Consider the following 15,228-nt stretch of genomic DNA (forward strand, 5'->3'; position numbering starts at 1 on the left):
TGTGACCATAGTCTCAGAGGTCTGTGATTACTGGATCTGTCATATAATACAATATTTGATATTAGGTTGAGCAGGCAAGCCATATGCCACAGGACCATTGCAGAGGCTTTGGTCTGAACCCACTCAGGGGCATTTGTTGCCTGTCTTCCCTTTCTCCCAGCTTTCCTGTCATAATAAAGGCTAAAAAGCTTCACTTGCTGACAAGTCAGTTTAAAGCAAGATCAGACACTACGACTGTACAAGAGAGCTGCACTTTATTTGACACACAATCACAGCAACTTATGTACAAAAGAAGGCAGGTTCAACTGCCTGCTGTCTTCTCACAGGAAAAACACACACATTTCTCACAGAATATCATGGCATCCACACTGATAAATTAGTATCTCCAGTATCAGTAGGCTTTTAAATTTATGTATCATTATATCATAGATCTATTTTCTGTATTATTTTTGTTCTTATATCACACTACTCTACAAATGGGAGAGTTACTCTGTGGAAAGAGGACACCATCACTGGTGACTTCTCTGGTTGGGGTGCGTTCAAGCATTCCTGACTCCTTTTCGCACTCTCAGCCACTATCATCATTGTCACATAACGTCACAGTAAGACTGAACATGCCCGTGTCACACATACCAAAATAATGTCTCATCCTTCATGTTTGTAAACCTATAACATAGAATCCTTCTCTGCTTTATTCTCACATTTCTGAGAAAACATGTAGACAACATATTTTTTTTAAAATCACCGTGCGATTGCTTGAGACTATACATGCATTGTTTTGTATATACCTTTGTACCCATCGTCATAGTTTATTATTTAAACATCTTCTTTTGGACATAACAATTTGTTGAACTCGCTAGGAATGACTTGGCCTATTTACAAGTCAATTTTGTTTTTCTACTTTTGATGCCAAGAGTTTGGAACATCCACACATTCATGTAAAAATCTCATATACATACTATAGAATGTAGATTCATTATATTTAAAAAAAAAAAAAGATACAATGGCAAAAGAAAAGATAAAAGGTTAAATTCATAAAACTCCACATAATTTCCTTATTAATCCAACTTTCTGGTTTTTTTTACATTTATGGTTTAGCATAACTGCTATGTAAAGCCACTCAGAGGAACAGGTGGAGCAATATAAGCAACAAAAATGAACTTCCACCTGCCTGAATCTGTCTGCGCTGAGGATCCACATTCCTGCCATCCCTGTTCACAGCCAAGCATGACACAGAGATAAATTAAAGCCAAGTAATATTCCTTTTTTTTCCAAAGCAGCAAGGCCTTGTATGACGCTTTCAGGCCCACAAACTCACAGTTACTACATCTGTTTCCGACCATCTCCAGTATCATTAATACCAGGTCAATCATCACGACACAGAATGGGGAGAAACGAAAAAACAAAATTAAAAATAAAACAGAAACTGATCGCAGTTACAGAAAAAAGTACCCTTCCCAAAATAAAACAACAGTAGCAAAATAAGCCCAACACACAGGCACCGGTCCAGCCTCTTATATCTTAAAGTGACCTTTCACATAAAGAGGCAAAGGTGTACACGAGCTGGACGAGTATTTTCAGGGAAAAGCTTTTTTTTTGTGTGTGTGTGTGTGTGTGTTTTCTTTACAAATTAAAATTACATAAAATCTAACTTGGTGTTCGTAAAGAAAAATTTAGAATTTAAAAATGAACTAACTTCAGAGTATATTACAGAGGCTAACTCTTATCTATACAGAGATTTTAAACAAATATAAAAATGTTCTGCATATGAATAAATAATCTCAGTGTGAAATGCAATATCTCTCAATGAATTAAAAAAAGAAAAATCTGTACAAAATGATCACTAATATATAAAACAGAAGATATGATGACATTTTACAGTATATAATTTAATCTAGGCCTATATATATATATTTATATATATATATATATATATATATATCACATTTTCTTCACAATTATATTATCATACACAAACATCTCACTTAGATATATTTATATATGTATATTTCTTGTATGTTTCATTTCAAGTTTGAGTTTTTCTGATTGCCAGAGGCATCCACTGTGAGTTTTTTTCGACATGCCCTCTAAACCTCCAGCCATGTTGAAATCACAGCCCGCTAACACTTGTCTTGAAGAAAAAAAAAAAGTCCAGAGAGCACTGTCACGCAATTCTGGGAGGGTTTCATTTCAGACTTTACTTAGGGGAAAGCAGCCAAGCGTGCATGCTTCCTCCCCATTGCTCACCAGACGCAAATGCAGCAAATTTAACTTGGAGAGTTATGGATTTGAGTGTGGAACAGCATGAGTAAGTGAATTTCTTTCATTTGACTTCACTCAATATGAAACCCGGGGCTTGAACCTGCCTGGCAGAGCTACAGAGCACCCAGGGGTGAGACTTAATTCGCTGTGCTGCGAGCTTGCAGTTGTGCACACTGTTAGAGCTGGGGATTGTTTAGTCAAATGCCACTGCTGCAACCTGACACACTGCATTTCAAGTGCCGTTTTCTTTTATCTGCGAAAAATGGGAACAAACCAGCTCTCGCAGCTTCTTCTTTGGGTAAAAGGGTTATTCTGTCATTGCTGCTGATCTACTACTGTAATACAAGATCATTTGGGGGGTTCTGGCAGGAGCAACGTCTTAGAGGCACTGGGAAAAACATGGTTACAGGTCCTTGTAGATAAGCAGGCAGGAGTATGTCAAAGGCAAAGAGCACTGCCTTGGTAAAATTGCAAGAGCGCTAATTATATATTGCACACATTGTTCATAATTGAAGCTTGTCAAACTTTGTTCTTGGATAACATCAGCTGAGCACTTTTGACTTTCAGAGATCCTTCACACCAAAGAATGCAAAGTGAAGAGGGCAGGGAAAGAAGTGCCCTCTGGCTGTCAGACCCTTCCTCTCATCTCTTTGGGTCTTTTATTTCACAAGCGCTCTCAATGGATACAGGACGAGTTAAAGCCGGCCTTATTAAAGTATCCTTCAAACACATGTCCCCAAACTAATCCCCTCTCCTAAAGCTGCCTACTCTTTGACATGAGCCCCTTTTCACATGTTTTAAACCTCAATGCCACAAAGCATCGATTTCACACAGTCATGCTGGAGAACCACTGAGAAGAATCACTTTGTCGGTTACGGTCCATTCAGCTACTTCACATCCCCAGCAGGCTGCCTCAAGGCAAACACGCAGGACAGGCAGCTTCCAAAGAGGTTCCTCGTGCAGGGTTCACACTGACACACCTTTGATGTGCTTGAAAATAATCCCAACTTGAGTTTCTATCATTGAGAAACACTGAAGGCCTTCATTCATAAAAGTTTCATGACTCAAAATGCAGGTAATATAACCAAAGCAATACTTGGAATCTAATGTGTAGCATATCAAATGTATATGCGAATGCTTCATCCTTTGTGCTTGTCATAATTAAAAAGAATTACAAAGTTAATTCTCGTTAATTGGGGATTTTGTGTTTGAGAGTCAACTGTGCTTGCTTTAGATTTCAATACTTTCCTCTCGTGTCGCTCTTGGTTTGTAAGACTCACTTTTAGGCTTTTTGTGTCATCTGCTCGTTTACAGAATGTGTTATATTTTACAATAAGGCCTAAAGTTTGATGTGATTAATTTTGAACTCAAGTATCCCAAGAGAAAGAATCTATCAGTGTAGATCTGGTGAGATCAGATTAATATAGCATAATTTACCAGAGTGCTCTTTATAAGTGGTGAAACAGATGTGACCTACGATGATTATTCACATGAGGTTGGCTGAAAGAAAAAAATAAGTGAGTCTGTGCTGTACAGGTTGCTTTTTCAAGTGTGTGTGTGAGAGAGAGACTGTGTATTTGTGTGTTGTTCATCAGTGTGTGTGCTTAAGTCTTTGGGATGGGTTGTGATGTCAGGCTCTGTAATGCCAGAGCAACCTAGAAGATGCTACTGTGGAAACATCCTGATTGTCATAATTAACTAGTTAATACACACATATGAAAACCAACATTTGAATACAATTCATCGTTTGCACTTTTCCCTTCTGTTTGCGTAACCGTGCCTCTTTGTCGTTTCTTTAAAAAGACTTGTGCTATTTCAGGACTGCTGCCTTCTTTGCATTCTTGTGAATGTGCTGCAGTTTCCAGTTTTCCAATTAGACATCTACTTTAAATGTCCCTAATTGCTGATGCAAGTATTTCGTTTGTAGGGTTGTAAATCTAGATTAAAATGCAAAATTAAATTAAAGCCGACTCCGAGACAGGAGGGGGAGGACAATTGTGTAAGCTCAGTTTGTACAAACAGAGGGGAAAACATAGCACCAGTTTAGAGTTTAAAACAGGCGATTTAAAAAAAGCCACAAATGCCCTTTTAACACTAAACAGCTTGAAACCTCGTTCATCACCATGGCCACCTTCTGATTTTTTGAATTTTTTTTTTTTGTTTTCCGAGTGGAATCACATTCTGTCAGGTGATGCAGGTAAGTCAAAACATTACTATCCTGAACACACACAACTACTGAACTCACTTGGTGATTATTGCAGCTCTTTTTTCTATATGATCAAAGTCACCATCTAGATATTTCAACTATGCCACTAACAACCCACTGAGAGTATGTATGTGAGAATGGTGCTGTCAGCAAATACAGCCAGACCACATCAGCTTATAGCAGGTAGCTGGTGGGAGGGGAGGCCTGTTTGTGCACTCTCTATCTGGGAAGGTGACAGAATGACTTTGTGGGAGAACTGCAGTAGATCTAAGGTACTGGATCAGAGTAGGACACTTGTCCATGAAGAAAACTGTGACTCCATTTACACTGTGGTAGACTGTGCAATAAAAGGAAGCAGAAAAAACAAGAAAAGAAAAATTAAAAAATCTTATAAGAACTGGAATATAAAGAATATTGTTCCATAATGCAGCTAGTTCATCTTTATGGTTCATGATGTGATGGTTGTGGTTGAGAACTGTATCCAAAGTCCTTATCCTCCTCCTATTCATCACTTGTTGCCAGGGTAAAGGTCCTTTTTCACAGGCTTGTTGCCACCATCCTTGGACCTGTTGAGGCTGGAGCTGTCGAGGCTACGCCTGCTGGGCTTGAGAACTCCAGAGGAGAAGGCAAAGGAACCAAAGGTGGGAGAGGAGGGAGATAGGGATGGAGTCGGGGTGCTTGGCGAGGATGAAGAGGAGGAGGTAGCAGTTGGAGTAGGGGAGGAGGATTGGCTGCTGGGCAGGGGCAGGGAGGAGGCTCGCTGCTCACGTAGGAGGCGGTGATGACGAAGGGCGGAGGAAAGCAGCAAGGCCTCAGCGCTCAGGCCGGAAGCAGATAGGCTTGCCAAGAGGGCCTTTGCTTGGCTTGAGGAGGCTGTAAGTGCAGGCATCGCCCCCTCCTGGGGGTACTTCCTCAGACCAGGAACAAATGCTGCCGCAGGAGAGGCCACTCGGCCTGAAAAAATGCCCATTTTGATACCAGAGAGGTATGGCTCAATGCTGCCACTGGTGCTGTAGGTCCCTTTCGCCTTCAGGTAGAATAGGGACACAGAAGACAGGAGGGAGCAGAGGAGGAATGTAAAGAGATGAGGTTTTCAGGGGTCGAAGGGAAAAATCATGAAAAATGAAAGTCTTAAAATTGGTTGTGGTTGGGTACTGTGCCCTGCAGCACCTTCCCTTACTATTACACTCAAACATTTCTGCGCAAGCATGCTTGCACACGCACACACACGCGCTTACACAGACTGGGTGTCAGACCATATATCAGAGTAAACATTGGGGATATGAAAGTAGTTGATAAGGTACAGGGAGCAGATGGTTGTGTGTATCTCTGGAGTCAGGTGAACAGGAGAAGAAGGAAACTGAAGATGCTGGACACGGACAGGTTGCTCACTGCTGCAGGTTTTATAGGTAGGGTATAGGTAGGGTAGATGGGCAGGCCAGAAGGTGCAGGGCAGCACAGGTTCACACGGGGTGACGGGGTAGGTGAGGTTGCACCGCAGGAACAAGTGTCAGAAGAAACATGTAGTGAAGGGGAGGGGAGTGAAAACAGAACAGGAAAAAAACACAGGAAATTGTTATTCAGGTTGATATCAGATTGTGTGATGCAAGCCACGACACAGGCTGCCATCTACACGTGATAAACAAAATCACTGATACCACTGAGAAGGTGCAACAGTGAAAGTGGGCAAATGACACTGTTGACCACCTTTATTTTGACACTTGTTTTATTAATGTTGACTCATTAAAAATGTACACATTCACTTTCAGTCCTTTTGTGTAATGCAGAAATGAGACACTAGATGGCACTGTTTCAACAGTAGATTGAGACTTGTGAGCAATACGTTTACAACATGTATTTGTCCGTCTTTGTTAAGCAGACTACATCTGAGAGAACAGTTTCTGTGTTTCATGTGCAAATCCATTTAAAAAAGTAAATACTCATTTTTTAATATATGGCAAAAAATGTATTTTTGTACTTTTCAGATGAAGCAACAGGAGAAAAGTTGATTTCTGTGGCTATAAAAGTTTTATTCTGTTTGTTTTGGGTTTACGGGAATTAGTTCTGCTTGAAAAGACAGCAGGTGTGCTAGTCTAGACTGCACTGCTGGGAGGCTTTCATCTGCTCTGTTGCAGCTCCAGATCCTGGGCTGCCAACCGTTCCCAGAGAGCCGGGCTGTTCCTTCTGCTCAAGGAACTCTTCTCAAGCCTGGTGGACGCATTTTTTCCTGATCTGCGAGTACAGGAGAGCACCCCTTCATCTCACGCACTCAGACCTGCCTGCCAAATGATAACCTCCATGGATAGTCCCCTACTAACCCCAACTCATGCCCAACACCTTTAACTAGCCTGCTTTACTGCCAGAAGTAATAAGTGCCCAAATGGGAAATGGAAATAGGGTTTTGCAGCGTGAAAGTGATTCACATTGTCATGCCTTCCTTGATCTGTGCCAAAGCAAACGGAGAGAAATTGTGGCTTTGAACTGTCTGTTCTTATCCAACACATTGATTTGAAGGATCCTCATGCCTGAAATGGTCTAAGTATGTCTCAGTATAGCTTTATTGAGCAAGCAGCCTGAGTACAGCGGCACGAGGCGCTATCAGAAAAGCTCTGTTAATTTTAACACCTGCAAATACACATAGATAACGCTAGAATTAAATCTAAAAAAGAAACTAATTCTCCAGGGGGAATAAAGCTACATTTTATACTGTGGTAAGGTGTAGCAAGTCCATTACGAAAATCTGACTGGCCAACTTTATCCCTACCCCATAATTCTAATTTATGGTGATTGAAATGCCGCAATGTTCAATCAGTATTTTTTCTTGAAACGGCAGGACCCGCGTTTAACGAAAAAGTGGTCTCGTTTTATCTTAAAAATAATAAACTATCCTTCCAGCTGGCTTTTAGTCATGACGAGTGAATGAACACCAGCTGCCTTTCATGCAATCTGGAGGAAAGTGTCATTGTGCGGTAAAGATATTTAAATGTATTCAGATAGTTAGGTCTATTCGTGTAGTAGCTGGAGCAGGGGACAGCAGACCATCAGGAGACTCTGAAGTGCTGTCCTCGTTCCTTTGGTTTGGACCCTATTTAAAATGCCCCAGAAATGTCATTACGGTTTGGCAAGAAGAGACAAAAGAGAACAATCTAAAAACACCAAGGGGAAATGGAAGGAGAGGTAAAAGTTTGGGACCATTTAGGGAGCTACGAACAGCTGATGTTTAAGAGAATAGCCCATTTTACCTTGAGTTCGGTGCCAAGGAGAGAGATCACCCAAGCTGGGCACATCTGATTGTTAAAACAACAATATTTTTTAAAAATTAGCAGTGAGTTTGGTGGTGAAATGTTGATGGGAAGCACTGTGATTAACTGTAGTCATTGCCACATTTTACACAGTTCAAAAATATCAGCTAAGCTTTAAGGTTTCATAAAATTAAAGAATACATCATATTTTTGTTTTTGCTTAGCAGCTGCAAGTCGAATTTCTCTTCAGAAAGATGACACGCCAGATGTCACTGAGGGGTTTAAAAAAAGATACCAGGTAAAGTAAAATGTGGATTAGGCAAAAGTTCTTAATTAGCTCTTAAAGGCAGTATGCAAATCAGCCAGCCGCCTTGATAATTTGATGAGATGAGCAGCAGATAATCAGCATGTTTTTTCCTGCCTAGTCTTTGCTCAGCTGTTTCATTATACTGAATTTAAAATGATTTAGTAGATAGATTTTGCCCCATCCATCTTTAAACTAAATTATCAGGTTCTGCACCATTTTCATTTGACATAAAAAGATTTCAAAAATATGTATAGAGTTAATGATGCAAGGACATTCAGACAGACAGATAAGTATCACTAGTATAGCCTTAATGCAATTATTCACCAATTTGAACTCTTCTTTTATATTTTTGTTGCTGTTATATCAGACCTTTTACAGTAAACACAGTCTGACAGCAAGTAGAGCAAAAACTGTGTTGCACTGATATCCATCCATCTATTTTCTTCTGTATACATAGAACCTAAGAAACCAAGGGGAGAACATGCAATCGCTACACAGAGCGGGCAGTGGAACCCTAGAACCTTCTTGCTGTGAGGCAACAATGCTAACCACTGCACCACCATGCTGCCTTGTTTACTGATTACATTATTACAATGACAAAAATACAAAAAACCCCAAAACACTTTCAAGTAGCTGTTTTTTAAGCAATGAAATTTGGTTGAGAGTTATTTTGTTATGGTTGTAAACTACGCGAGGTACACTACACTGTACATGCAAAAAATCCATATGCAATTTTTCCACATTGCAGCATGAACTGGTAATGGTAACCTCACTTATAGGGATTGTCACAGTGCATAACAAGAGCAAGGGGTCACAACAAAGATAAAAAGTCCATTTTTGTGCTAAATTTCCCCCTGGCAGCTTCCTCCCACGGTCTAAAACAAGCAGGTTAATAAGTGTTTCTAAATTGGCCAAAGGTGTAAATATTAATGGCTGTCTGTCGCTCTGTGTTAGCTTTCAAGTAGACTGGTGACATGTTCAGGGACTACATCACCTCTCTCCCGATGACAGCTGAGAGAGGCTCCAACACCCCTGCAACCCTGAACTGCATGAAGAAAATAGACGGAAGAATAGATGGAAATTTTGGCTCTGCTAGGTAGATGAAGAAGAATGCTCGACAATGTTTATGAAGGAAACCGAGCAGATAGGGAGGTAAGAGTGCAGATGTATGCACAACTTTCACGATAGAGCTACTTTGTGACCAGTAGTAGAGGTCCAGATTACAAGTAGCCAGTGTTTATTTCCTCAATGATTGTTAACTGTGCATCAAAACTGTTGTCAAACTGCCAGTTTGCACATTTACGCAAGCCCGTTTGTAAATGTTCATCCATGAGGATCGCCACCATTAATGAATATTAGGATATTTAGGACAAGTATCTGACCAACTAACCTCTTTAGCCTTAAAGCAGCTAACAAACTATGGCAGCATTTTTAAAAATGGAGGCCTACCAACATTTTAACATCAATTTAATAAAGTGGCCAATTATTATATCAAGTGCACTTTTGCATTGAATAATTGTTTTTCACTTGTCTTTATACAACACCTGGAAATGTACAAAGGGACTAGTAGTCCCTCATCGTTAAAAATAATACAAAATAGAGTTATTGGCTGTTATAGCGCCTACCACAGCTGACTCTTTATTCTCCTACACTAAACCAGCTGGTTATTTGTTCCTCTTTGTTATTCATCACACAGTTGTGGTATGCTGCTACCCTTAACTGCTTGGCACCGACTTCCCACGCCGACAATTAGCTTTGAGTGTCCACCGTCCCTCGGAGGATAGCGCTTTCACTCGTACAGCATCTTTTCACAATGACTGTTTTGAAGTTTGTGGACAAAGAGACTGTGCTGCCTGTGAGTGTCATATTGAAATAATGGGATTAATTTTGCTTTCATTACACAAGTGTAGGCATCCACTCAGCTTCCAAATCTCGGGGAATGAGCGAGACTGACAGAGGAAGAGTGAAACGGAGAAAGGGCCAGCATGCATAAATTGCAGAGTAGAGAAAGCGGAAAGGGGAAGAAAAAGACATAAAGAAGAGGAAACCTGAAAGACTTTATGGTGGAAAGAGAACTGCCCTCTTCATAATGAATAATCGGTGATTGCCAGTGACTCAAGGGGTGATTATTACATGGCTCTGTAGAGATTCTTCTCAATCTTCTCTCAGTATGAGGCAACCAAACCCCTCCATGTCTCAAGTCTCTGGCTGTCTGCCTAACGCATTCATTTTTCAATCTTTAAGACTGAATTTGTGTCTGAATGCTCTGTCAAATTCTGTGGGTTATGAAGGTTTAGGTGCACTTCACTGCTTCGGTTATTTTTCAAATTACATTGACATTAAGCCTTTTTCCCCTCCTGTGCACCGGCATGCTGTAAAAATCTTCTCTTGGCTTTACTTGACCGACATGCTCCAACAGTTCAATTTCCTTGCCTCTAGAGGCCATCTAGCATCCTTATGTCCAGTCTTTTGCTGTACTTTAAACCTCTAAAATGCCAGCATATTGGAGACTGAAAAAAGAATGAAAAGCCAGCTGTCAGGCATATGCATAACAACAAATACTTAGAGAGAGAGTTTATGAAGTTTTATAAATTAAACTCAAGCGCTTTTAAGAGTTTCTTCATACCCAATTTTCTGTCAGAGTTCAGAAAAAAACAGAAGTGAAGACCTGTTAAAGATGCAAGCACGCCCATAATGCTAATACATAACAACACTTTAATAGGTTTAAATTATATAATTAGAAGCCACTTAAGACTTTCAGACATGAAACACTGCTTAGGTAATTAAAGTGCTAATCCTTCATCACTCTAACCTGTGTGACATGCATCTCTCTGTGGGACAGTGCCTGCAGAAAATCCTTTGATCCAATTGAGCATTCCTGTGATGATGAGCCTGTCACAATAATGTGACATTAAAAGGTTTATGGCAAAACTGGCTTTGAATTCAATTCATCGCTTCTGCTGTCTGCTAAGTTTGCATCTTGAATGTTACACAGACTGTAATACACAGAGGGCGAGGAATGTATCACGCTGAAAAGTGACAGTGGTTCTGCGGGGCACAGAAAGGATCCAGTGGCAGTGAAGAGTGGTAGTTAAGGCCCATTTAATCTTGATCTGGTGCAGAGTGGATTACGTGAATGGATGCACACACACTTGCTTTCGAGAAAATAACTCTGAACGAAGGCTTGCTGAAGTTGTTGGGGAGGTGGCGTAAACATTAACGCAAAATATGTCTCTATTTGAGGAAGAAAGCAATTATATTTGCTTAAATACAGAACAAAATCAATACTATCCTTTCTATCTTGATTTTTGGTAGGCCCAGATTTTTGCACTCCAAAAAATATTTATGCCCAAAATGCTGATATGACTACATAAGTATAATGTAAAAGAGGAAATTTAACAGAATCTGGTCAAATTAAATGTACTTTATTGGTATACATTCAGTATATATGGCATTTTTCCCTAATAATTACATACTTCAATAAATAAACCTTTGATTTTATATATTTCAGTTGCATTTTACTAAGAATGATAGTTTCATATTTCTCTTTGAACCTCTGACAGTTTCAACTGCAGTGACTCTGTGGGCATAAAGGCAGTACGATTCAATAATGATCATTATTGTAATTTTCATGTTTTTTATATCTCAATTTTGTTATATGCCTTCATTAAGTGCTTAAGATGGTTATACCTAAAAGCTAACTTGTCCATCTTAGGGATCATGCACAGACTCTGCCAGATCAAGTGCGTTTTGGCCTCAACAGCGCAAAACAAAGGCAAATTGTACCTGTTGCTGGCCCTGGACCTTCATGAAGTCCTCTCTTTTGCCACTTTTAGTCTTTTCTGTGCTGTTTTGTTGCAGGTGCTTCAGTTTGGAGGCAGCCGAGGAGTGGAGAAACTTCCCGCTACCTGAAATAGTTCCTCCCTAAGAATAGAATAAACAAGAGAAGAACAGAGGAGAACCATTAATAACACTTTGTCACACATCAGATGTCTGTAGATTTCACTTCCCCTCTACAGTGTATTCGATTTAAGCCTCAGACACACATCTACTTACTACAGAGTTTGAGTCCAGCCTTTATCAAGTCTTTCTCTTGAGACTAATAAGGTTTTTAAGACCTCAGCTTATAGTTGGTATTAAATGGAACTATCCACTTCACAGAGTTTCACTATCTATCAGCAGAAGATGACAAAGACCAGAATATAGAAATGCGGCATCAAAACTGACGTTGCGTAGCTTAGCCTCACCACAGGATCCACGAGGCAGCGTGCTTAATGATCTTTCCTGCTGAGTTACTCTATTGACTCTCTCTAATACACAGGAAAACAAATACACATCCAGTCAAATTTCCATCCAACTGTGCCTCATCTGCACACAGAGACATTAGCTAAAAGGAAAACTAACAAAAGATTAACCCTAATATCAAATAGTCAGTTACCCCTACTACATTAAATCAGAGAAGAAAGACTTGTAACCACCTTCCTTCTGCGCCAAATCCTTTTTTAACGAGAAGCAGAATTTTAAAATTAGATCATAAAATTTGCAAGTAAACTTGCTGTTTGATGTGCTAATTAAAAACTAAACTCTAATGGGTTCTGAAAGTAGATTTCTTGTCAGTGTGAATTTGGTAAGTGTGCCAGCAAATGTTGGACAAGAGTTGGAAGAAGGGTCATGTTGAAATGATGAACGTGGTTGAAGTTGGAGTGATGAAATAATGTGTGAAGACTCTGTAATCCGCAGCCGTGCCCATGGGAGTGCTTTCTGGCTCTACATCAGAGGGCTAAAACTCACCATGACAGTGTGACTGTCAAGTATTGCAGCCCTGCCCTGAGTGGTAGGCTACAATCAGAGTAACAGGGAGTGCTACGCAAGCTGTCAAGACCTCTCAGACGAGTGGCAGCTGACACAGGAATGCTTTTGATAATTACTAATCTTTTGTTGTGTAGCGGTCAGCTGGAGGTGAGCTAAAGCCAGGCCACTGACAACATCTGGTAATAGAGTTCAGCACATAGTCAGTACATATTAATGTGAAGTATATTAGACATGATACTAGCCTTTGGTAAGAAATCTTTTGTTTTTTAAACTTATTAGATCGAATTTTCTCTTTGTAGTTTTACCTCGTTATTTGAAAGCAGCTAAACAGTTTAAATGTCTGTTTATGTCCTTATGATTAAACATTTTGGGTCAGCTGTTTACAAGCGTTGTAAATTTATGTGGATGGATGAATACGCACTTAATCAAAACAATGTCGCAAAAGTGCTGCATCTGCATTTGTCAGTGGCTCTTTTATCTGTGACGCATGTCTGAATAGCTCCCCGAGAAAGGATTTCTCACATCTGTTTAGGGCAGAAGTTGCTGTAAATGTGTTACTCTTCATTCCTTGCATTGAAATGATTTGAAAGGGCAGCAATTAAATTGAGCTCATTAAAAAGCCTCGTCCTGTTTATTGCGCTTGAGGTGTTCATATGGGGAACTTCTACTGTGTTTGGTCTTTTAAAGTGAACATTCACAGAATAGAAATATTAGGCTCCATGTAAGCATAGCCACTCTGCCATTCTGACTTGTCACAGCAGGGCATTTAAGTAGGCCAACATGAACAATACCAGGACCTGGCCTATGTACAGATTCTTAAACTCATTAATAATGTGTCTGTTTAGCTTGCAATGACACGTCAAAACAGCTGCTGCAAAAAGAACATAATTTACAACAAAATGATGCTGGATGATGGAAGATACAGCTTAATGTAAATATGTCCTCGCGCTACCTTTTAATAAAGTACAACCGCAGTTGTACTGCTTTGTGCTTAAGACGATTAGTGAGGAAAAGAAAGTTGGATTTCAGGGCAGAACTAAGATAAGAAATTAAATGAATTAGATCGTACTAACCAGTAAAGAGCAGAAAAGGAGAAGAGGAAAATGCATTTATTTTTTATTGCCTCTTGGTGTAACAAAAGGCAAAATTAGCTAGACTCAGACAGATAGGAGATACCGGGACAGATCAATAAAAAACAATTAACAACTCTGAGCTCAGCAGGAGAGCAGCCCCAGCACTAATCACAGAACAGACAAGTAGGTAGGAAGTCTGCTGTCTGTCCCCTCTGCACGGTTTCGATTTCAAATACAGTCGCATGCCGATTTAATCAGGGAGCAGACATCAGAAGCTGGAAAGTGAATTTCCAACTGCCATCCACAGAGAAGAAGTGAAGAAAAAAAGAGGATGCTGCTTCAGAGCAGGAATGGACACAGGAGGTGTAAGCAAAAACCTGGATTGATGATGGACTCGAGGCGGATGGCTTGGGTGGGAGTGGCGGCTTCTTCGCCTCAGTTGGACTACCAGTCGTCGGTACAGGGCTACTGTTGATGATTGTCTGACTGTAGAGCTGCTCTCTAGTAGCATGACCACTGATCTCTATCAATGTGTTTTCCAGCTCTCGAATAGTCTCCTCCAAGCTGTCCAGCCTCTTGTAGGTGGTGCGTCGGACATCTTCTGTCATTCTCCTCTGAGTGTCCGCAGACCTAGTTGACCCATTAGAGTTAAGAGTACTGCTTACTGAGCTCAGCTCAGGCATTAACCTAATTTCAGGTTTGTGGTGAAATGTCAGCATGCTAGCCCCTGTCTCTATGCCGCTTCTGAGAGCCTCAGCTAGAGGCATCTGCTGGTCTGGGGCATGGGAGAATTTTAATTCGAATGATGCCACAAGGGAATACAGTAGTTCGTAGGCCTCTTTGACAGTTTTTTGTACCCTGAAGAGCACTAGCAGAGGCCGGTGACTCAGCTGAGTTTCAGACAGTTCCTTAGTCTGCGGTGAGATGATTAGAGTGTGAAGAACATCTCCTTTAGTCTCACTGAGCTCTTGGGCTTCAAGAGGAGACACCACTCTCATGCCCAGATCTGTCACCAGCAGGGCAACTTCCTGTTTGAATTCACTATCCGAACACTGTTCTCGCTGTGGAGGACTTTCAAATCCCCCTGAATGCTTTCCCCTTGAAATTATAGTCTTGCCGACTGAATGATGACCAGTCCAATCTTGTGATTGAGTCCCCTCCACAAGGTCATTCCCCAAATCTCTGACAGGATCCTCTGAGTTTGTGAGCGAAGCAGGACAGCAATCTGTCAACACGATGTGGGGGACAGGAGACATGTGCCCTGCCTATAAATGAAGAAAGCACTTGAGTTTTCAATTTAAACACACTCCAAGCACAAACTTCAAG

The 15,228-nt window shown here is 40.6% G+C and overlaps 1 protein-coding gene across 8 annotated transcripts in view; it reads right to left on the minus strand.

Moving 5' to 3' along the window:
* Positions 1–4,832: 4,832 nt before the first annotated feature.
* Positions 4,833–15,228, minus strand: part of srcin1a (SRC kinase signaling inhibitor 1a) — a 128,558-nt gene continuing 118,162 nt past the window's right edge. For 5 of the 8 annotated variants that reach the window (XM_080300183.1, XM_080300182.1, XM_080300181.1 and 2 more), the window contains 3 exons: positions 14,280–15,167; positions 11,804–11,941; positions 4,833–5,495 (listed from right to left, as the gene is read on the minus strand). In XM_080300183.1, coding sequence (XP_080156309.1) covers positions 4,977–5,495; positions 11,804–11,941; positions 14,280–15,167 — 1,545 coding nt within the window. In that variant the 3' untranslated portion in view covers positions 4,833–4,976. Of the gene's footprint in view, positions 5,496–5,532; positions 5,863–11,803; positions 11,942–14,279; positions 15,168–15,228 lie in introns of those variants that run through there. The other 3 variants (XM_080300184.1, XM_080300185.1, XM_080300186.1) reach the window with 3 other exon arrangements.

The sequence above is a fragment of the Astatotilapia calliptera genome, chromosome 4 (genome assembly GCF_964374335.1).
Source record: "Astatotilapia calliptera chromosome 4, fAstCal68.1, whole genome shotgun sequence".
Taxonomy (NCBI): Eukaryota; Metazoa; Chordata; class Actinopteri; order Cichliformes; family Cichlidae; genus Astatotilapia; species Astatotilapia calliptera.